General features: G+C 42.8%; 1 protein-coding gene across 1 annotated transcript in view; it reads left to right on the forward strand.

Moving 5' to 3' along the window:
* The first annotated feature begins 5881 nt into the window (after positions 1 to 5881).
* The window catches only part of FAM149A (family with sequence similarity 149 member A), a 76636-nt gene continuing 59276 nt past the window's right edge, over positions 5882 to 23241 (forward strand). Inside the window, exon 1 of the mRNA XM_077814553.1 lies at positions 5882 to 6375. Coding sequence (XP_077670679.1) covers positions 5882 to 6375 — 494 coding nt within the window. The remainder of the gene's footprint in view (positions 6376 to 23241) is intronic.

Genomic DNA, 23241 nt, shown 5'->3' on the forward strand with positions numbered 1-23241 from the left:
TTAAAGAAAAGGAGTACTTGTGGCACCTTAGAGACTAACCAATTTATTTGAGCATAAGCTTTCATGAGCTACAGCTCACTAAGTGGTTCTAAGTAATAACAGACAGAACAAAGTAAGTTACCAAGCAAAATAAAATAAAACACACAAATCTAAGCCTAATACAGTAGGAAACTGAATATAGATGAAATCTCACCCTCAGAGGTGTTCCAATAAACTTCTTTCACCAACTAGACTCCTTTCTAGTCTGGGCCCAATCCTTTCCGCTGGTACAGTCCCTGTTCCAGGTCAGGTGGTAACTAGGGGATTTATCATGACTGTTGCCCCCCTTTGTTCTGTTCCACCCCCTTATATATCTTTTGCACAAGGTACGAATCTTTTGTCTCTTTAGGTCCCCACCCCTCCTTCTAAATGGAAAAGCACCAGGTTTAAGATGGATTCCAGTACCAGGTGACGTGGTCACACGTCCTGTGAGACCCCAAGCCTGACTCACAGGAAGGCTTGCAAGTAAACAGAGCCATTTGCAGTCAATTGTCCCAGTTGATGGGAGCCATCAAGATTCTAAACCAACATTAGTGGCCTCACTTTGCATAACTACAATAGGACCTCAGAGTTATATTTTATATTTCTAGCTTCAGATACAAGAATGATACATTCATACAAATAGGATGAACACACTCAGTAGATTATAAGCTTTGTAATGATACCTTACAAGAGACTTTTGCATGAAGCATATTCCAGTTACATTATATTCACACTTATTAGCATATTTTCATAAAATCATATGGAGTGCAACGTCACAGGTCCCACTGGTGAAGATCTTTTGGGGGGAACTTCCACAGCATTTCCTTCAGTGTTTGGTTAAAACGTTCCACCAGCCCATCCGTCTGTGGGTGGTATATGGAGGTCTGTAATTTTTTTATTCCCAGTAGGCTTGTGAGAGGGTGCTGAGTGAGAAGCACTTAATCAGCCCCTGTCACTCCAGCCCCAATCAAAGGTAATGAACTGGGGCTGGTCAGATAGCCCTGTGTCTGCTTGGTAACAGGCAGCCCCTGCCAGCCTCGTTAGCCAGAGCTATAAAGGCTGGGCAGAAACCAGAGAGAAGGGGGAAGGGAGAAAGGCTAGGCTCAGAGGGAGCCGGGAGCCTGCTGGTCTGTTGCTGGCCAAGCCTGCACTTGGCAAAATTGGCTGTGAAACCTGTACACAGGTGCTGGGAAAACAACTGTAAATAAAGAACACTGGTATTGCATCAAGCTGAGACGTTCCTGACTGATTGGAGAGGGCAACAGGGGCTGAAACCAGAGGGGCCCAGTGTGGGCCTCGCTACAAGGCTACAGACTTGGCGAAAGAGTTTTGATGTGAAGTTTGTGCCCTAGTCTGTCAGGACTTCTGGTGGGAGGCCTACACAGGCAAAGACTTTCAGGAGCTCCGCGGCAATCATCCGGGCAGTGATGTTTCGACAGGGAATCAGCTCTGGAAACTGAGTGGCATAATCTAGAACCACCAGAATGAATTAGAATCCCCTGACACTCTTCAGGAGGGGCCCCATGAGATCCATGGCAATCCTCTCAAATGGGGTGCCAACCACTAGCAATGGGATGAGATGAGCCCTTGGTACGTCTCTCAGAGCTGCTCACTGGCACTCAGGTCAGGAGTCACAAAAATCGTTCACCTCCCTATGCACTCCAGGCCAGAAGAATCAGGCCAGAACTCATGCTAGGGTTTTCTCATGGCCCAGGTGCCCAGCTGCTGAACAAGACACAAGACTGCACATCGGTAGCACTGGCCTACCACCAGCTGGGCTCAAGTTTCATGGGTCTGAGGGTCACAGGCAGTGTTCCCTCAAATGTGCGGAATGAATTTTGTTGTGTGCACCAATATGGAGGTGATTTTGTTCTGTGCACCAACACATCACCTCCATATTGGTGCAAAGAACAAAATTCATGTGGTGAGGGTGGGGCCAAAGGGTTTTTGTGGGAGGGAGCTCAGGGCTGGGGCAGAGGGTTGGGTGCAGGGCGTGAGAGCTCTGGGGTGGGGCCGCATGGTGAGCTGGGGCTAGGGGAGGGTTCCCTAAGCGCCTGCATGGCGCTAAATAGGCTGCTGTGGCTGCGCAGCTTACAGGGAATTTAGGTCACGGGTGGTCTAGGCCGTCACCAGTCAATTTGAAGTGGGGGTATACCGTTGCCTGGTGGGGTTCCATCAGAGCCCTATTAATGCGAGCCAGCTGTTCATAGGCCTGGCTAAGTGAGGGATCCTCTCGTTGGTCCCAGCTGAAGTAGGCTCCCAAATTTGGGGATTCTTCCTGAGCGAGTTTTCTGGGCTCAATCTCTTTCTTTGGGGGTCAGGGTTAGGGTTGCTAGCCCGATGGTCCTCCCTGCTGGGGTCCTCAGAGATTCTGTCTGCTCCCCTTGTGGGCTACTTCAGGCTGGGGGGGCCCCTGTAGTCGTCACACACAGGATCTCTGGGAACCCCCTCCAGTCACGGCCCAAGATGATGGGGTATGCCAGCCTTGGTACCAGCCCAACCATCATGGGCTGTGTCTCCCCTTTCACAGTCAGGGTGGTTAGGGTCTTGGGATAGGGCTTCACATCCCCATGGATGCATTGCAGCTGAATGACACCCAGCGGTGGGTCTGGAGACAGGACGAGATCCTGGCGGATGTGAGTTTGCCTGCACCCCGAATCAAGGAGGGTGGATACCTGGACTCTGTTCACGCTAAGGGGGATTGTCAGCTTATCTGAGGGCTGCTTATGGGCCCACGGCCTTCCCAGAACAGACTTGGCCAAAACTGCAGTCCATCATGGGACATTCCCATTTGAGATGTTCGAATCGGCCTCAAGTGAAACAAAGGCTGATCTTGGGGCATCAGGGCCGTTCTGCAGAGTTGGGTGAGAACATTGGCGTGCCTGCAGTCTGGGGATTCCCCATGATGACTATGTCCTCAGGTAGTCCCAGCGCTGTAGGGGGTGGGAGTTGGGGCTTGCCAACCTCCCATCCCTCAGGCTGTCTTGGGCTGGGTCAGGGTTTGCTCCTTTGGTCCCTGGGGGTCATCATCAGGTTCATGGGCCGAGCCCCAGGCTATGCCACCAACAAGTTGTCCATCAGGGCCACAGTCATGCTCAGGGTCAGTGGCTGGTGGTGGAGGACCCAGGTTCTTCCTTGCATTGGAAGGATATGTATGACTTGTTCGAGCACAACTCATTCAGTGACTTCGGCCCCCTACACCGTTCGGGCTGCAGCTGGAGTTGCCGCCAGAACGTCTCTGGTGTGATCTCAAGTGCATCAAGGATGGCGGCTTTCAACTACCAATACTCTTGAGCTTCCCTACTGGGAGCTCCCCAGTAGACAGCGTGGGCCATGCCTCTCCAGTACGGAGCCAGTAAGCTGGCCCATTGCTCCAGGGGCCACTTAGCTGTGTAGGCGACCCCGTCAAACATGATAAGGAAGGCCTTGGGATCATCTTTGGGGCCCATTTTTGCCAAGTGCACCGGCATCGTGGGGTCAGCTGGGGCTGCAGCACCCCTGGGGTTGGGGCCCATGGGGGTTGGCAGAAGTGCTGCAAGCTGCTGCAAGCACTGTTGTTGTTGCTCACAGTTCTTGGCCCCCAGTTCTTGAATCAGTTGCTGTTGCTGACTCCCAAGCTGTTGCAGCAGTTGTTGCTGCTGGCTCTTGGCAAGCCATTTAATCAACTTCTTGGCTTCCATACTTCCTAAATTGAGGAAGGGTGAAAGGGTTCTGTCTACCGCTGTCATTGGCTTGTCCCCTTATCTCAGAGGAGGGGGCGCTACCTGTGTTCTCCACCAAGTGTAGTGGTCCCTTGCTCTCCAGTGGGGAAGGAAGGGAGGTCACTCTGCTTCACTACACCCACACTCCACTTTGTGTCCAAATCTGCTGCTTCTTTTTTCATAGAGTTTCTCTCTCGTTTCATATTTTCTTTCTATTTGGCTGCTGAAAGTCTTGTGCAGGCTCATCTCTTGTCTTGACTACTGTACCCTTTTTGACCTCTCTCTTTGGTCCAATCCTAAATGAATCCTCTGAATGGTATTTGTATTACTAATTCTTATTGTCAGTAAGATTATTATGATTATTTGTATAATAATAACCTGTTTGTAATATTTCCCTCCATACCTACACTTTATTCAGATATGTACATTTTCAAAATGTCTCTTTTGCTGAAAATTAACTGAAGAACATTAAGATAGAAATCAATTGCAGTTTGATTTCCTGTAATCAATCATAATGTATTTATACACATAGACTACGTAGCCTCACAAAGGAGACTCCCTGATGAGTAAACTCTAACAATCTAAATGATCATCTCACTAAATACTTTAATGGTTTATTCTGTAAAAAAAGGTAGACTTTATGCACAAGCAACAGTATTAAACCAGTGTGTGGGTGCGCACACTCAAAATGGAAGACAATTTTCATAATTTTAGTTTGTGATACCCCTTGAGAGGCACCAATCAATAGTGAAACACTTGACCGGACCCTGGTCTGACCAAGCTGTGGTTGACACAAAATGAGGGGTGATGGGCAAAAGTGGCTTCCAGATACCTTTGTGGCCCCAGATCTTGGGACAAACTGCTCTAACTTATGTTGCCTACAGGTCTTAAGGGGAACATTCCAACAGCCTAGAATCTCCAAGCCATCGTGACTTGCAATCTGCATTAGCTTCAGCTTCAAACAGTAGTCTTCAGGTGCCCTACCCTATAAAGCACACTGCCATAATCCAAACTGAAACTATGGCAAGGATAGCTGTGGTTGTGAGGTCTGCATCTTATGGGAAAAGTTGCAATGTCTCCACCAAGCAAAAATGCAAAACTGCACTCTTCATTATTGTTATTCAAAGATCCATGAACAACTGAGAAGCCATTTAGACTTCTAAATCCCACTCTTGCAATTTTTAGCTTGCAGATGGATCTCTGTGCCTGTGCAGAGCCTCATTATGCAGTTATCCACTCAAGTGTTAGGAGCTGCAGTATCAGGACCCTGGTTTGCAAACCTTGCTAATGGGAAGTGGTGTTTTACCTTAATCAAAGGGGGAAAAATTACTTCTGCTGTTTCCCCCAGTCCCTCCCACCTAACTCAACAACATCACTGGATTTAGCAGGATTGAGCCTAGGCATCCAGCTTTCATCCATTCTTCTCAGGAGTGATTTGTCACTTGGTCAGAAAAAGTTAACACCTTTTTACCACAAACCCTTGTTTGACAGACTCACCTAAGAGCTGATTTGGCTGGGATTGTAGCTTTAAGAACTACGTTCCTCATTCCAAACAGAGTACATTATTTAAAACCAAAAGCCTTTTCAGACACATGCTTTGTTTGCTATGCAAAAAGTATCCCATTTTCTTTTGCACGTTCCCCTTCCCCACCTCCCACAGAGCTCTTGCTTTGACCAGCCAGGAATTGTTCCAATGGGGTTCAGCTCCAGCAGCCTGTTTTTGTCCAGCCCAGATGATCTATAATTTGGACAGGTCTGTTTCTTCAGCAACACGTTCCCTGTTAAGGGCTATGCCGGGTGGAGCTGCGCGTGATGCTCACTGTCAATTTCCACGCACGGCCCAGGCCCCGGAGCTGCAGTCAAGCGCCCAATTACCGCAGCTCCTGGGTTTTTGTTTAGCTTAGCAACCCCCCGCCCTCTCCTCTCCCCTCCCCTCCCCTCCCTTCGGGCACCTGCGGCAACCTGCCAGCCCGGAGCCCCTAGCAGCGAGCGCGGCCCGCGCCGCTGGCCAGTGACAGGGGGACACTCCGCCCTGGCCCCGGGGTTGGCTTCGGCTGGCTGGAGGCTCAGCCCCCTCCCCGCCTGGCGGGCGCTGCCCGCTCCGCGCTCTGCTCTCGCTGTGCGTGGGGCTGCGAGCGGCTGCGGCCGGGCGCGCAGCCATGAAGGTGGCGGTGTTGGACCTGGGCACCATCTTCGCCAGGCTCTTCAAGCCCTCCGCGGCTCCAGCCCCGGGCCCCGCCGCCTCCTGCTCCCCCGTGCCCGGGGCGGCTCCCGGCTGCCCTGCCGCGTCCAGGGCGCCGCCTCCCCCGTCTCCCCTCCACCCCCGGCCCGCCCCGTCCTTCCCCCGCGCTCCCTTGCCCAGCTCCCTGCCCGCCAGCCCCCGGCCGCTCCCTCCACTAGCGGGGGGCTCCCCGGCTGCCGCCGCCGCGGCGCTCCCAGGGCGGGCGGCTCCCGGTGGCGGGGCTGGGGCTGCGTACCCGGGCGGAGGCTCCCCGCGCCAGGCAGCGGCTCCCGCGGACAGAGAGCCCGGCGCCTGGTCAGCCCTCGGCGCCAAGCCGCTGCTCTTCGTCACCCTGCCCGACATCGGCGAGGAGGGGGTGGCCGAGAGCGACCCGGAGGGCGGAGCCTGCGCCCCCAGCGCCGCCGACCCAGCGTGAGTGGGGAAACTGGGGGCGGGAGGCGACGGTGTCTGGGTCCGAAATGGCGCAGGATTTCCCCCTGCCCAGGGGGTGGGGGGCCGCTGGGAGAGCCTGGCTCTTTGGTCGAGGAAAGGCTCAGCTCTGTGTTTGGGGGGGTAGGGTAAGGGGGGGGGTGTTACCCTCCCTTAAAAGTATGGAGCTTGCGTCCTGCCCACCTAATGGGTAACCGCCCCAATCATGCAGCGAGCCCCCGGGGGGCCCAGAGCGCTAATGAACTTTCCCCTCTGGGAAGGACCCATGGTTGGGGGAAAAGGTTTAAAATGCTCCTGTGCACAGCTGTGCCCCTGGGGACAGGGGACTGGATTCTGCACTGGGTTACGCAGGTGTAATAAATCCAGAGCAACTCTACCACCGTCAACAAGGTGACTGGATTTATGTTAAGGTAGCTGAGATCCGATTCTGTCCTCCCAAGACTTGTAATAATCTCCTAAATGGAGTTTCACCGATTTCCTTTTATCCTGGTAGGGTAAAATCATTCTGTTAGAATTAGAAATGGGGCTCAGCAGAGAAACCAACTAAGGCAAAGGAGAGGGTAAAAGGGCCTGGCAGCTCAAATGAGGAGGTGTTGCTTACGATTATTTGTACACTTGTGCTCATTGTAAAAGGCTGCTTCAACATGCCTGCTGTGTGTTGAAGTACACATTTGAATTATATTCATAATGTAAAGAGATACTTTAAAACAGATTGGAAACTTTCTTTAAATCTGAATTTTCCCGGCATTGAGTCTCAAAATGCTTAACTTCGATTATAGTTAAAGAGAACTACACATATCCAGCCACTTAAATGTGGATTTTGTGTGATTCTACTGGGGGATGTTCTGCTTACAAAAAGTTGTACCACGTTAAAAAACAGGGCAGTTTCTCAGCTGATGTAAAGCAGCATAGCTGCAATAACATCAAGTGTAGCTAAGCCGATTTACCAGCTAATTACCTTGTCTAAAGTTTTAAAAGGAAAAATACATTCTAAAATTATAAAGTTATGGATATTATATTATACCCACATCATGCTTCAGTTGTGGCTAAAGTTAGCACCGTTATGATCAGAGAAAAACAAATATTTGGTAATGCCCTAGTGAGAACATATTTTAATTGGGGTATTTAAAAACAGCTTTGTGTTGCAAAATGTGTGTCTGGATTTCTTTTAGTCCTTAATATAAAATTAATATGTGAAATCTACTATTATTTTGATGTGAAAATCATGTTGGACAAAGCTGTAACATTGATTGCTGAGGTCACTTATGATTTCAATTTTCTTGACTTTCTCAGCATAAACACTGAATATACATCAATGTGATACTAAATTAATATTCATAACTTATTGTAATGAGATATAGGATGGGAGCATGTGAAGGAGGAGAATGTGCAGTGTTCTGAACATAAAGTTACTTGAACTTTGTGAGGAAAACAGGAATTCTGGAGGTGCAGAAAGTCACACTGGTAGAAAAGGAAGAAGAGTGTTTGAGGATAATAGGGTTATAAATAATAGCTAACATGGATTTGTCAAGAATAAATCATGCCAAAGCTATCTATTTTCCTTCTTTGACAAGGTTACTGGCCTAGTGGATGGGGGAAGATGTAAACATGATATATCTTGATTTTAGTAAGCTTTTTGGGGCAGTCCCACATGACATTTTCATAAGCAAAACTATGGAAATGTGGTCTAGGTGAAATTATAAGGCTGGTGCTCAAATGATTGAAAGACCAGGAGTACTTGTGGCACCTTAGAGACTAACCAATACTCCTTTTCTTTTTGCAAATACAGACTAACACGGCTGTTACTCTGAAACCTGATTGAAAGACTGTACACCAAGAGTAGTTATCAAGGTTTCCTGTCAGATGAGGGGGGTGCATCTAGGAGGTCCTACAAGGGTCTGTCCTGGGTCTGGTAATATTCAATATTCCATTAATGAAAACGTGCATAATGAAATGGAGAGGAGTTGTTGTCTTTTATTCCTGTCTGTCAGCTCAAAAGTAACGATGGGGCTGATTGAAGTCCATGGACAAGGGGGATCCAGTGGACATAGTGTACTTAGATTTCCAGAAAGCCTTTGACAAGGTCCCTCACCAAAGGCTCTTATGTAAATTAAGTTGTCATGGAATAAGAGGGAAGATCCTTTCATGGATTGAGAGCTGGTTAAAAGACAGGGAACAAAGGGTAGGAATAAATGGTAAATTTTCAGAATGGAGAGGGGTAACTAGTGGTGTTTCCCAAGGGTCAGTCCTAGGACCAATCCTATTCAACTTATTCATAAATGATCTGAGAAAGGGGTAAACAGTGAAGTTGCAAAGTTTGCAGATGATACTAAACTGCTCAAGATAGTTAAGACCAAAGCAGACTGTGAAGAACATCAAAAAGATCTCACAAAGCTAAGTGATTAGGCAACAAAATGGCAAATGAAATTTCATGTGGATAAATGTAAAGTAAGGCACATTGGAAAAAACAACCCCAACTATACATACAATATGATGGGGGTTAATTTAGCTACAACAAATCAGGAGAAAGATCTTGGAGTCATCATGGATAGTTCTCTGAAGAAGTCCACGCAGTGTGCAGCAGCAGTCAAAAAAGCAAACGGGATGTTAGGAGTCATTAAAAAAGGGATAGAGAATAAGACGGAGAATATCTTATTGCCCTTATATAAATCCATGGTACGCCCACATCTTGAATACTGCGTAGAGATGTGGTCCCCTCATCTCAAAAAAGATATACTGGCATTAGAAAAGGTTCAGAAAAGGGCAACTAAAATGAAGAGGGGTTTGGAACGGGTCCCATATGAAGAGAGATTAAAGAGGCTAGGACTTTTCATCTTGGAAAAGAGGAGACTAAGGGGGAATATGATAGAGGTATATAAAATCATGAGTGGTGTGGAGAAAGTGAATAAGGAAAAGTTATTAACTTGTTCCAGTAATATAAGAACTAGGGGCCACTAAATGAAATTAATGGGCAGCAGGTTTAAAACAAATAAAAGGAAGTTCTTCTTCACACAGCGCAGTCAACCTGTGGAATTCCTTGCCTGAGGAGGTTGTGAAGGCTAGGACTATAACAGGGTTTAAAAGAGAGCTGGGTAAATTAATGGAGGTTAAGTCCATTAATAGATATTAGCCAGGATGGGTAAGGAATGGTGTCCCTAGCCTCTGTTTGTCAGAGCGTGGAGATGGATGGCAGGAGAGAGATCACTGATCATTACCTGTTAGGTTCACTCCCTCTGGGGCACCTGGTATTGGCCACTGTCGGTAGACAGGATACTGGGCTGGATGGACCTTTGGTCTGACCCAGTATGGCCCTTCTTATGTCCACTACTCTGTATTGTACCAGCTTCACAGCTTTGTTCATCTTGAAATCTTTTTGTTCTATACCATTCTTCATCATGTCTATCCAACACATCCTTGGTCTTCCTCTTATTCCCAGGTCTTTGCACTCTGGTATGTATTTCCATGTATGGTATACTTTTCAGCTGCATTCTTGACACATTTCCAAACCACCACAGTTGTCTTTTTTGAATTTTCTGTAATAGCATTATTTCTTGCTCTAGCCGTTTTCTTATCTCTTCATCTTTTTGTTTTCTGCAGTTTTGGAACTGTCAGTATTATCCTGAGCAAGTTTATTTCTGCAGTCAAAATCTTTCATTGTCAGAAATACTCGTACTTCCGCATTCTGACCCATAGTGCATTATTGGCATGATAGTTGTCTGGTATATGTTGAGTTTTGTTTTTATTGAAATGTTTTTAACCTTACAGATCTTGCATAGTTTTGCAAATACAGTCGTGGCCAGTCTGATTTTTCTTTGTATATCGTCTTCATAATTCCCGTTCTTTGATAGTAGTCCTCCAAGGTATGCAAATTTTTCCGCTTGTTCTAGTCCTTTGTCTCTGAATTTGATCTTTATCTCTTGTCTTCCAACTGCCATAATTTTTGTGTTCTCCATGCTGATGTTCAATATGAATTTTCTGCTTTTATCATCAACCTTGTCAGTTATTCTCTGTAAATCCTCCTTGCTCAGTACCATGAGGTCAATATCCTCTGCAAATCTAAGGTTATGCACTGTCATTCTACATATTAACATGACTCGTCCCATTTCATCTGTCAGTGCTACAGCTATTACTGCTTCCAGAACCAAGCTGAACAAATCTTGTGATACCATTCATCCTTTTGTCGCTTCTCCAGTGATCCTGAACCATTTCATCAGCTTCTTGTCTAATCTCACTGCACTCATCAACTTGCTGTAGATGTTTTCTGTCAGCTTGATCCATTTTTCAGAGATGACATACATTCTTATAACTTGCCATGAGAATGGAGTGAAGAGTATGATTGTAAAATTTGTGGATGACACCAAGTTGGGGGAGTTTGCTAGCACCTTGAGGACAGGATTAGAATTCAAAACTACCTTGACAAATTGGAAAATTGATCTGACGTCAACAATATGAAAGGCAATAAATGCAAGTTCAAAATACTACGCTTAGGAAGAAAAAAAACAAATACACAGCTACAAAGTGGGGATAGCTGGCGAGATGGAAGTACTGCTGAAAAGGATCTGGGGGTTATAGTGGATGACAAATTGAATATGAGTGAGCAATGTGGTGCAGTTGCAAAAAAGGCAAAAATCATTCTGGGTCGTATTAACGGGATTGTCATATGTAAGACGCAGGAGGAAGTTGTCCTGCTGTACTTTGCACTGGTAAGGCCTCAGCTGGAGTACTGTGTCCAGTTTTGGGTGCTAAACTCTACGAAAGATGTGGACAAATTGTGGAATCCAGTGGAGAACAACAAAAGGTTGTTGATAAAAGGTTCAGAAAGCATGACCTATGAGGAAAACTTAAAAACCTCGGCATGTTTAATCTTGAAAAAAGAAGATTGAGCAGGGCCTGATAAATCTTGCAGTGTGTTAAAGGGCTGTTATGAAGAGGTTCAGTTGTTCTACATGTCCACTAAAAGTAGGACAAGAAATAATGGGCTTAATCTACAGCAAAGAGATTTAGGTTAGGTATTAGCAAAACATTTCTAATTGTAAGAATAGTTAAGCTCTGGAATAGACTTCCAAGGGAGGTTGTGGAATCCCTGTCATTGGAGGTTTTTAACAACAGGTTAGACAAAGGTCAGAATATACTTTGTCCTGTCTTAGTGCAGGAGAATGGACTAGCTGACCTCTTGAGGTCCCTTCCAGCTCTACATTTCTATGATTCTGTGATTTTTGGGAACTGTTTTGGATAAGAGAGCTGAAGGCTACAGTAGTTAAGAAGAGAGCAAGAGGGTATGAGCTAGTATGTTGGCAGTAATCATAAAAGAAGTGACGAAGTTTGGTATTGTAGAGGAAGAAACAAAAGGACTTGTAAGGGCCTAGATAGAAGGGGAGGGGAGGATGCTGAAGATGACTTCATAGGAGTTGATGATGACTTATGGTTATGACTTGGTAATAACATATAGTGGTACTATCAACAGAAATGGAGAAAGGGATAGAGGAAAAGATTTAGGAGTGAAGATAAATCAGTTTGATTCATTGAGTTGAAGTTCTGGGGAGAGATCTGGGGGAAGAGTTGGAGAGAGGCAGAGGCAGGAGTATAAGATGGGAGGTCAAGAAAGGAGAAGTAGATTTGGGAGTCATGAGCATAAAGACAGTGGCTGAAGTCAAGGGAATGAATGAGATCACATAGTTGAACAGAGTGTAGTATGAAAAAAGAAGGGACAGTGGATGGATCCTGTAGGACTCGGACCGAGTGTGCTGTAGGGGCGCTTTGCTGGTATATGTATATACACATATATACACAGATCTACCCTGCTTTAAAATGGGAGAAGATTTAAATATACTAGGGAACTTATGGTATGCGGTAGCAGGATCTGCAAGGACAGATAGAATGTGGCAGGCCAGTGCCAGGTAGATTTACACTCCAGCTTGTTGCAAACTAAATGTTCCTATAGACATGCCCTGGCAAAAGTGCAGTTTTGCTAGTATAACTGCATCTGTAGTATGGGATTTTTGTCGGCATTGCTGTCCGTCAGAGATCATTCCTCACCCAGTCCTGACCAGCGTAGCTATGCTGGCAAAAGTTTGTAGAGTAGACTGGGCTCAGAAACAGATGTGGAGGAAAAGATGGAGCCACCAAAAGAGATATTGAAAGAACAAGTTGTAAGGTAAGAGGAGAAGGAGGAAAGTGCTGAGTTGAGAAAGGAGAGGTTATGAAAAAAAGCAAAAGAATTAGAGTCAAAAGCAGCAGAAAGATCAATGAGAATGAGTCTTACACTTCGAACATTTTTTTTTTTTAAAGGAAATTAGAGAGGACTTGGGACCTAAGTGCCAAATGCCTGAAACAAGATTAAAGCTACTCTTAGTTGGAATAGCCTGTGCTCTGTATTATACAGTTATACGACTAGCTGTGTGTTAGAAAATTTCCTCTGGCATAACTCCTGAAATTCCTGTTCATAATGGTTGTGTTTCGGCTTGTGAGCCCACACGAATGCTGTTACTGTAACAGAAGGCTGTAGTCTGATTACCATGTGTTGCAAAACTTGGTCATTACATGAACAAAAAGATGCCTTGGTGAGAGAATAGACTTGGTGTCCATCCAAAATTATGAACATGTACCACAGCATTGTAATTTAATTTATCATGGTATTTGTGATATTTCCCTTTTAAAGTAGAAAATATCACGTAGGTCATAGAAAGGTGCCTATCTGTAATGTGGAAAGTCCATTTGGCAAATACTTAGGGTTTACACTTCACATGCTGCCTTGTGCTTTTTGCTTTGTTACAGTGGGATGCCTCTGAAGTTAATGTTGTTTCTGGGAACCTTTTATTTGATATGCATTTATGCAGGGATGGAGTAGTAATATCAGTGTTTAGAACTGTATTACAGTAGACACGTGACTGACTATCCATCCTTTAAGATAAGAAGTAAACAATATTGCTTATTGCCAGCTAACCAGCAATAAGTTTTAACAACAGCACCCTGTCATGTGGGTGACATGATCTTAATGGTACTATTTTAATCCAGCTAGCAGTTTCTGCTTATCTAAAACATTGGATGAACAATAAAGTCTCCATCACTATATTTTCTATGATCTGATTCTCTCTCTCTCTCTTTTTCTTTTTTTCGGCCTTGTGATTCACATTTGATTATTAGTTGATGTGATTTTTATCAGTGATGCTACATTTTTGGGGGGTGAAAAGCACTGTCCACACCAGTTACTAAGCCTAACTAATTTAAAGCTTTAATAAGAAATTTTTAGGATAATATATTGCCATCTTAATCAAGCATAAAACATACGTAAAGTAGAGAGAGCAGGGATAGGATAATATGGCACAGGTAAGCCACTTGTCATCATAAAGGTGGTCTGTCATAAATATAAAGGGAAGGGTAAACACCTTTAAATCCCTCCTGGCCAGAGGAAAAACCCTTTCACCTGTAAAGGGTTAAGAAGCTAGGATAACGTCACTGGCACCTGACCAAAATGACCAATGAGGAGACAAGATACTTTCAAAGCTGGAGTGGAGGAGAAACAAAGGTTCTCTCTGTCTGTGTGTTGCCTTTGCCGGGATCAGAGCAGGAATGCAGGTCAGAAGTCCTGTAAAGAGTTAGTAAGCAATCTAGTTAGATATGCGTTAGATTCTGTTTTGTTTAAATGGCTGATAAAATAAGTTGTGTTGAATGGAATGTATATTCCTGTTTTTGTGTCTTTTTGTAACTTAAGGTTTTGCGTAGAGGGATTCTCTATGTTTTGAATCTGATGACCCTGTAAAGTATTTACCATCCTGATTTTACAGAGGTGATTCTTTTACTTCAATTAAAATTCTTTTTTTAAGAACCTGATTGCTTTTTCATTGTTCTTCAGATCCAAGGGTTTGGGTCTGTGTTCACCTATGCAAATTGGTGAGGATTTTTATCAAACCTTCCCCAGGAAAGGGGGTGTAGGGTTTGGGAGGAAAGATGTTTCCAAGCGGGCTCTTTCCTTTTTATATATTTGTTAGATGCTTGGTGGTGGCAGCAATAAAGTCCAAGGGCAAAAGGTAAAATAGTTTGTACCTTGGGGAAGTTTAAAAATAAGCTTAGGGGTCATGCAGGTCCCCACATCTGTACCCTAGAGTTCAGAGTGGGGAAGGAACCTTGACATGGTCTGATCTGGATTGCTCCATCCGCCTCCCCATTAAACACACACATTCTTTATACCTTGTCTTGTAACATTACATAGGTGCAATTTATTAAAACTACCTCATCTGTAAATATTTCATTCTAAATATATTTTCTAATGCATTTTTACTTATTCTGCTAATGCTCAAATTTTTAGCTTTTTATCTTTTTTAACTCATTGCTTTCATTTATTCAATATTTCTTACAACAGTTGTCTTATTGTTACTTACGTGCTTCTTGTGGCCTTGGAGTTGCTGACTAGTTTTGTCCAGTCAGTGTTTATCCTCGCTAGACATTCTTCCTTGCATCTGGCTAATACATTACACATTGTCTGTTTCACTTTGCCCTGTTGTCTATATAGACGAAGAATCCACTGTAGAAAAGACACAAACTAACTTTCTGCTTTTTTAAAATTCAGTCTTTGAAAGCTGTGTCAATAAGATACACAGCAAAAGAAGTTTTTACATTTTCTTATAACAGTGTACATTTATTTCTTTACACTTTAATGACGTTGTCAGTTTTGTGTCTCTTTCAAAAATTAGATTTTTCAAATTGTTATGTATTTATCAAAATTCAAATCCAGTGTTTTGGGCACTATGCAATGCAGAAAATCTGATCAGCACTATACACACAAGACTTACAACTAATTATCCTTTTATTGGATTGTACTAATTAACCTGAACATAATCTTCTCTTTGAAAAGTTGAAAAAAGTATCATCCATCTGTTTAAAAAATAGGAACAGAAAGTAACACATATATTGAATTATTACACAGATTATAACCAAATATAATTATGAAGACATTTAGTATCTCAGAACTTTTGGTAGGGCCTTTTTTCATTTTATGTATGTATGTACGGTGCTTACTATGGTGGGGTCCTGATCCTTCCCGGAGGCCTCTAGATGCTACCATAATGCAAATAATAATTAAAGACTTGCTGTTTGCTTTTTAGATGCTCAAGGGTTACACTAAAAGAAAAAAACAGGGAAGGATTTGTGGCCCTTAAATGAGCAGTTTATTAGGTAAGTTTACTAACCGCACAGGACTTGATTCAATTAGTGTCTGATTCAGTGGTTATTGAAGCCAGTTGAAATACTCTCATTGACTTCAGTGACTTTGGCTCAGGATCTTAGGTCCTGCTGAATTGGGGCCTTTGATATTAATAGCACCTGTAAACAAAAGATTTCCTGAATTACCCCTTGGAGCTAGAAATAAATTATGGAAAAACACTAGAACATATATGAATAAACCCTAAAAATAAAAGACTTTGCTAATTTATCAACTAAATGAATAGTTTAAAATCTCACCTGGCATAGTTTAAGCCAAGGATTTGCGAAACGCCAGCAGAAACAGTCAGACTAAGCTTCTTATTCATCACTAACAAGTGTAATATCTATACAAAGTAAAACTAAGCTCTATTGAGGCAAAGCAAAAATAAATGTAAGCCTTCCAAATGATAGATATTACTGAAGCTCCTATTAAAAAGTTAAAATATATCCACAAACACAGATAAATGTAGAGGAGCCATATAAAAATGCATATTATCAAAATGCCAAAATCATATGCTCAGTAGCTTTCATAATCCAAATGCACTTCTAAGTGTATTTGTCAGTGCAGAATACATCTACATAAAAAGCAAAACAAAAATAACCCATAAGATGTTCTCCTTTCTCTACTTTCCCCTTGTTACAGGGTGGACATTTTTTGGTTCGGAGGAAACACAGTTGGACTTAGACTTAGCTGAGAAAGTGAGCTGTACATTTTGATCTGAACACTGTTTAGTGTGTACTTGGTATGTTCTTCAGCAAACTTTGGATCTGATGGACCTAAATGAAATTTGGATAATGGGTTTGCCTGTATTTTAATAGAAAATAGATGTAAAAACATTTCTCTTCTGAAATAAAAAAACCCATCAAAATTAACTTCTGCAGTTGAGTACTAAAGCCAACTGTATTGAATACTGCAAACTAAAATAATTCAGCTTAGATATTTAAATTATTTATAATACAAGTTAGAATAATTAAGTTAAGGTGTTTAACTAATTGTTTCTTTTTATTAAATGTTTCCCATAAAACAAACAGTATTGGTAATATAGTTTAAAAACTGCAGAGGACTGGGGACATTTTTATCTTTCAGTGTTTCTTATCATGATGTAAAATGTTAATTTGAAAAACAGATACATTAAATGTCCACAAATACTTATTGAGCAAACAGTTTGTTTCATTAGCAGATATCTGTTCCAACCCCCCCCCCCAAAACAACAGTTTTGGACTTTGAACTGAAGTGTTTGGTTTAAAAATATGAAAGAGAATCAAATCACAAATATTTGGGATCTTTTTCAATCTTTTATATAATGCAGTGGAAATAGTGCACTAGCCATTTACTTTTTGTGAATAAAGTTCAAATCAATGTTTAGATCACTGCCCTCTCCTCTTTCTAATTCTGCCTCAAGACCCAGTTCTGCTGTGATGCCTGTGAGAAATTGGACAACCAATGCTGATTATACAGTAATTGGAGATAGGTAGTGTCAAGGTTCCTTCCCCACTCTGAACTCTAGGGTACAAATGTGAGGACCTGCATGAAAACCTCCTAAGCTTACTTTTACCTGCTTAGGTTAAACTTCCCCAAGGTACAAACTATTTTACCTTTTGCCCTTGGACTTTATCGCTGCCACCACCAAAAGTCTAACAGATATATAATTGGGAAAGAACCTGTTTGGAAATGTCTTTCCCCCAAAAATCCTCCCAACCCTTACACCCCCTTTCCTGGGGAAGGCTTGATAAAAATCCTCACCAATTTGCATAGGTGAACACAGACCCAAACCCTTGGATCTTAAGAACAATGAAAAAGCAATCAGATTCTTAAAAGAAGAATTTTAATAGAAGTAAAAAGAATCACCTCTGTAAAATCAGGATGGTAAATACCTTACAGAGTAATTAGATTAAAAACACAGAGTATCCTTCTAGGCAAAACCTTTTAAGTTACAAAAAGACACAAAAACAGGAACCTACGTTCCATTCAGCACAGCTTATTTTCTCAGCCATTTAAAGGAATCAGAATCTAACACATATCTAGCTAGATTACTTACTAAGTTCTAAGACTCCATTCCTGTTCTGTCCCCGGCAAAAGCATCACACAGACAGAAACTTTGTTTCTCCCTCCCCCCAGCTTTTGAAAATATCTTGTCTTCTCATTGGTCATTTTGGTTAGGTGTCAGCGAGGTTATCCTAGCTTCTTAACCCTTTACAGTTGAAAGGGTTTTTCCTCTGGCCAGGAGGGATTTTAAAGCTGTTTACCCTTCCCTTTATATTTATGACAGGTAGTTACGTAGTTATTTATTAGAAGCAAAACAACACAGATGATTTGGAACCTATAAGTTGTGCAATAGCTGACTGGGTGGTGGTGGTTGGGGCTCCCTTGAGTCCCCACCAGATCCCAATTCGGATTGTTTATGATATCCATCTGCTGTTTGTACCACAAAGGAGTTTTCCAAACAAAATAAACACAAACAAAAGAGAGAACTTTTCTCTCTCTCCCTTAAGAGAGAGGGGAATCAGAGTAAAAGAAAAGAAAGGCAAAGGTGGTTTGTCTCTTAGTCTTTTTTTGGGGTCACCCCTCTGGGGCTTGGTTTATCAGCAGGTATAGTGTCTATAATTAGGGTCTGTCTCCTGCCCCTCCTCCTGTGGGGCACCCTGCTTTATAGCTGATCCATGTAGGTTCAGGGGTGGTAAGGCCTGCAACTGTCTTTCTGTTGGCTTATCTGTCTCTGTGTTCAGTAGTCTCAGAGATACAGCAGTCTTCCTCCTGTTCACCAAGCCTTCCTGTGGCAGGTTTTCCCTTTGTAAACTCCTCTTCCAGGCATAGCAAGCCTTACAGGTGTGCCTAGTAATGCTGAAGGAGCACAGAAGAGCTTGTTAGTCTTTGCTATACTAGAGTGGGGGTGTGCCCCGTCACACTAACGTACATAACTGTATGGTTCTATCTTTATAAGTCATCCTCCCTGCCCACTTCCCTTCCTTTTTTGTTACATTGTGTCTTCAGAATAATTTGAGAGCTCTTTGGGGCATTGACTGTGCTCTTTGTATGTTTATACAGGACCTGACTCCTAGTTGTGTTACTGCTATACAAATAACAATAATGGTTAGAAATGAGTGTAGTGGTCTTATCCTCATCTCCATTTGTTCACATCACAAAAGCTCAGATAATTGTGTGAGTGCATGACTTGCACTCTGCTCAAAAAAGTACAGGACTGGCGTAACAGGGTTGTTGTAGGTGTGAATTGAGGTTCATCGGCAGAGTTGTCTGAGGAAGGCTATGCAGTGCCTGCGTGCATCATGCCTGAATCAGGTCAATGCTGTGTGTCTAATTTCATGAATACTAAATGTATCCTTTTGTTTTTTCTTTTTTGAGTAAGAAAAATAAAGCAGAATATAATGCAATCTGAATTTGTTTTCCTAGTGAAAAGTAGAGGATGTAATCTATTAGACAAATTAAAAGATGGATCTGATTATTGTTAGTTAATTGTTGAAGAGAAATTGCTGCCTATCTTACAAGGGCTGATCAGTAAACACTTTAAAATGTACTTTCTGTCATTTAAAGTTGGTTGCATATTCTTGCTAAGATCCAAGATAGACATGCACTACAAAATGCTTACTTCCTTTTATTAGACCGTGCCCTTCAGAGTTCAGACCCCTCTATTTGATATAATTTTTGTTCTTTTGTGTATTTTTAATTGCAAATCAAATATTTTATTCATACCCAAAAGCCATGTAGTGAACATGTATTGTCTGTTTTAAAAAGAAAAAAACATACCAAGAAGATGAAGAAGAAGGAATAAGATATGGCACTTGGAGAAGGAAAGTCTATACCTCTACATTAGCATTTTTTTAATTAGATGATTCCACTTAAGCTTTTAGAAGCACCCAAATTAAATATTGATAACTATAGTCCTCCTTACCTTGAGTTCAGATTTAAGTTGGTGTAAATTATAAAGTATATATTTTTTCGCTTAGTATTTAAGCAGATGAGGTAGCTCATCCAAACATAAAATCCTTTTCCATTCGTTTTTTTTTTAAATGTTAAAATGTGATCTTTTAAAAAAACCATTTATGGAAAAGTAATCATTCAAATAAATAAGTGTTCATGTTCTACTTCATCACCGTTTTCTTCAATTACTTTAGCGTGATTGCATCCTCAATAAATTGAAGTACCAAAAAGACCCACAATCTGGAATTCAGTTTTCCCTATTGTAGGCTGAATATTGAATATGCCAATCACTCAAATTCTTTCAATTCCATAATAATCAGTGAACAGCCTGAAGCACTGGAGGAGGTGTAAACTGCTGCTGTGGTCAAAAAGGATTCCATCCTTCCATCCCCACTGCCTCATTGGCTAGGTATATAATGAATTCCTCTCCAACAGGGCCCAAGAATGCTAATATGCAATTGTTAGTCTCCCCGCACCCCCACCACCAAAAAAACCTCCTAACCCCAAAACAAACAAAAACAAAGCATCCTCCCCTGCAGAGTTCTGTAAAATCTATCCTGCTCTGCACTATTCAATATGAAATCATTTGGAAATGAGATGCCATAGACTCCACCACCATCAGCAGTACATTGGTGACACCCAACTGTATACGACCTCTTCCAGAGTTGTAACCAGTGCCATTTTAAGAATGAAAAAATGCCTAGAGGAGATCAGTGTATAGATGAAGAACAGCTGGCTCAAACTTAAAGTGGACAAGACTGGAGTGATATTGGTTGGAAGAGGGAAATACTTTGAAGAACTTATTGAGTCACAGCCAATATCTATCTCTCGAAAGCATCTGCCCCCATTTGTCAAAGTGGTACTAATCTCTGGAGGTCCTGTTTAACTGTGCACTTAACTTTTAATATGTCAGAATTTAGAAGATCAAGTTCCATCCATGATGTCATCCTCCACCTCCAGTTTGGTCCTCTGAGTCTTGGCTTCAGCATTCAAAATCAATGGTTACATCGAAAAAGGGGGCATAAGTGTCTTGCGGAAGGTGACAGAGTGAGATGGAAACAGAATCCTAATCCCTTGAGTCCCCTTCTCCTTTTCCAAGTGCTAGACAATTAACATATATCTTTTTCACTCTGTGTAGTATCCTATACATAACATTATAGTGTCACTTAAAAATATTGTAACTAGAAGAAAGCTTTAAAATAATTTGTGGTGCATTGGCAGGATATTTTTGGATTTGGGATTCAGTGAAAATATATCAGTAACAAAATATTTAGTGCTAAATCCTAATTAACACAACACCTCTGAAATCAATGAGAACTCTTCTTTTAACTTGCCTGGGACTAGGATTTGCTCCTATGTAACTGTTCTTTGGATAGTGCTCTTAATGAAAAGAACGTTTGGTCCCCAGGGCTAGCTGCCTGGGGCCAACCGAGCAGCGGCCAGTTTGGCTGGTCCCAGGGCCACTCCAGCAGCCACTGGTGCAGCTGGCTGCGGGGCTGCTTCAGCAGCAGCCAGCGTGGCTGTCCCCAGAGCCACCTGATTAGCTGGCCCCGGAGCCAGCTGCTTGGGCAGCCCTGGGGTCAGCCACACTGGCTGCCGCAGAAGCCATGGAGGTTGCAACAAGTCACGGAATTTGTGAGTTCCATGACAAACACAGAACCCTATTTATAAACAATTAAGAAGATGGTGTTATATGCAAGTTCATACATTTTTTCCAAAGGTTCAGGGGCCAATTTTGACTCCTACCCCAATATGCTACTCCGCTAGTTTATAGGGGCTGTGGAGGAGTCACATCAGGCCAGAGAAGAATTTCCCTGACACAGAAACAGATTATGGCACCTTGTAGCCCCTGACATGTGGAGTGTGCTGGGAGCCGAACCAGGACAGGAGGGGTTATATACATAGTGCCAGCCACTGGCATTTCTAAGGCTGTAGCTCAGCCCATACATAGCCATGGGGAGGCTGCTGTAAAGGAGAAGGTTGCTGCTGTAATTTGTGTTGCGCGGCTCTGGAGTCAGCCACAGTGGACCCCGCAGAAGTCAGAGGCCAGACTCTGGGCACTGGAAAACAAGCTTAATGCCATGTTTTCTCCTTTTCCCCCCTGGACTGTGCCTTCTGAACCTCTTAAAATATGTCTGCACTGCACACCACTGGTAGCTGTGTGTAGGATATGTGTGTAGCAACACACTGCAGTGAAAAGCAAGCTATGCCCACGTGGCATTAATTGTGTGTGTCAATGAAAGGCTCTGGTGGTGGGGCAGCAGTGGAGAAAGGTTCTGGCATCACCTGTGTTGGGGAAAGGCTCTGGCAGTGGGACACTACACAGCTAAAAATAGCAATGTAGACAGGAGAGACACCGTTTGAGTGTGTAGAGAACCATGTAGGGTACATACCCACAGGGGTGTCTTTATTCGCATAAGCAGTGCCTCACCATCTACATGGGTTTTTATACCTGTGCTCGGAAGTGTGCAATGTATGTACTTTAAACGCCACCATAAAGAGGGTGTAATGTAGAGGTACCTTCAGGAAGGGCTGCACAGAACCTGTCCCTTGTTGGATTGGGATGACTGTGTTCCATTTATCTTCATATAATTTCTCTGGTATTTCAAAATGAGGGCATGAGTGTATAATTTATTCCTTCTCTGTACAGAAAAAAGACAGGATTAGATGAATTTCCAGAAGATGGTGTGTTGTGTGTGTATTGGTATACATAGGCTGTAGGGAGCGAGGGAAAGTGCTTCACAGCATTTTGAATATTGTGGCTAAGAACTATAGCAAACTTTAAATCCTTCTAATAAACCGTCCTTTTTCATACTTTCTTGGCTCCTAATTTTGTTTCAGATCATATCATTTTATTTTTTAGCAATAATACTTACACAGCCTTAAGAATGGTATTTCTATTCAATTCTCCTCTGCCTCTTGTATTCTTTTGTGCCAGCAAGCTGATTACAAAACAATACTATATAACTGGGTAGGTGATCTCACTTGAACTACTGATATCAAAAAGTTTGCAAATGCTTGAGGGGAGTGGCCAATATCTTATGGTTTCAAAACCCCTATCCAGTTTGTGACGTAGGATATTTTTAAATTTTAACCTCTTCTCTTTTATTTTTAAAGGTGACTTTTGTTTACAGTAGCCAAAAAAGTTTGTTTTTGTTTTTTGCTGGGGAGGTTTGCAAAATAAATAAATAAATAAAAAAACAAAAACAAACAAAAAAAACCCAGGTAAAAATTATTCACAACGTTAGTTCACAGTAATGGTTTTCCTCATTGCCAATCCCAAAAATAATGGTTTTCCTCATTGCCAGTTCAGCATCTTCTCCTTGGGAAGGGGCTTGTGGACATGAAAGGGAATAGAAAGTGAATTTCAATTTGTGCAGTATAAGACTGATCATCCCATGGACAAATGTGGTTTCTCCTACTCTACTGAATGATCATGAACTTTGGCCCAAAACGTCCATTTTAGAGAATTTGCACCAAACCTTTAGACAACTGAAGGGGCTTTAGCTAGTACATGTGTGGTTTCTAGGCACTCCATGTGTAACCCACACACCTTGTGGGTGTGGTGTTCTATCCTGTCGAGTGGCATTGAGACCACTGAGAGAGAGATAAAATGAGTCTGCTCTAGAGCCTTAGCTAACAGGCAGTTGACTTTTAGCTCATGTGGTAGAGGCTCATGCACTTAAGCTCCAGAGGTCCCCGGTTTGATTCTG

This window comes from Eretmochelys imbricata, chromosome 4 (assembly GCF_965152235.1).
Source record: "Eretmochelys imbricata isolate rEreImb1 chromosome 4, rEreImb1.hap1, whole genome shotgun sequence".
Classification (NCBI taxonomy): domain Eukaryota; kingdom Metazoa; phylum Chordata; order Testudines; family Cheloniidae; genus Eretmochelys; species Eretmochelys imbricata.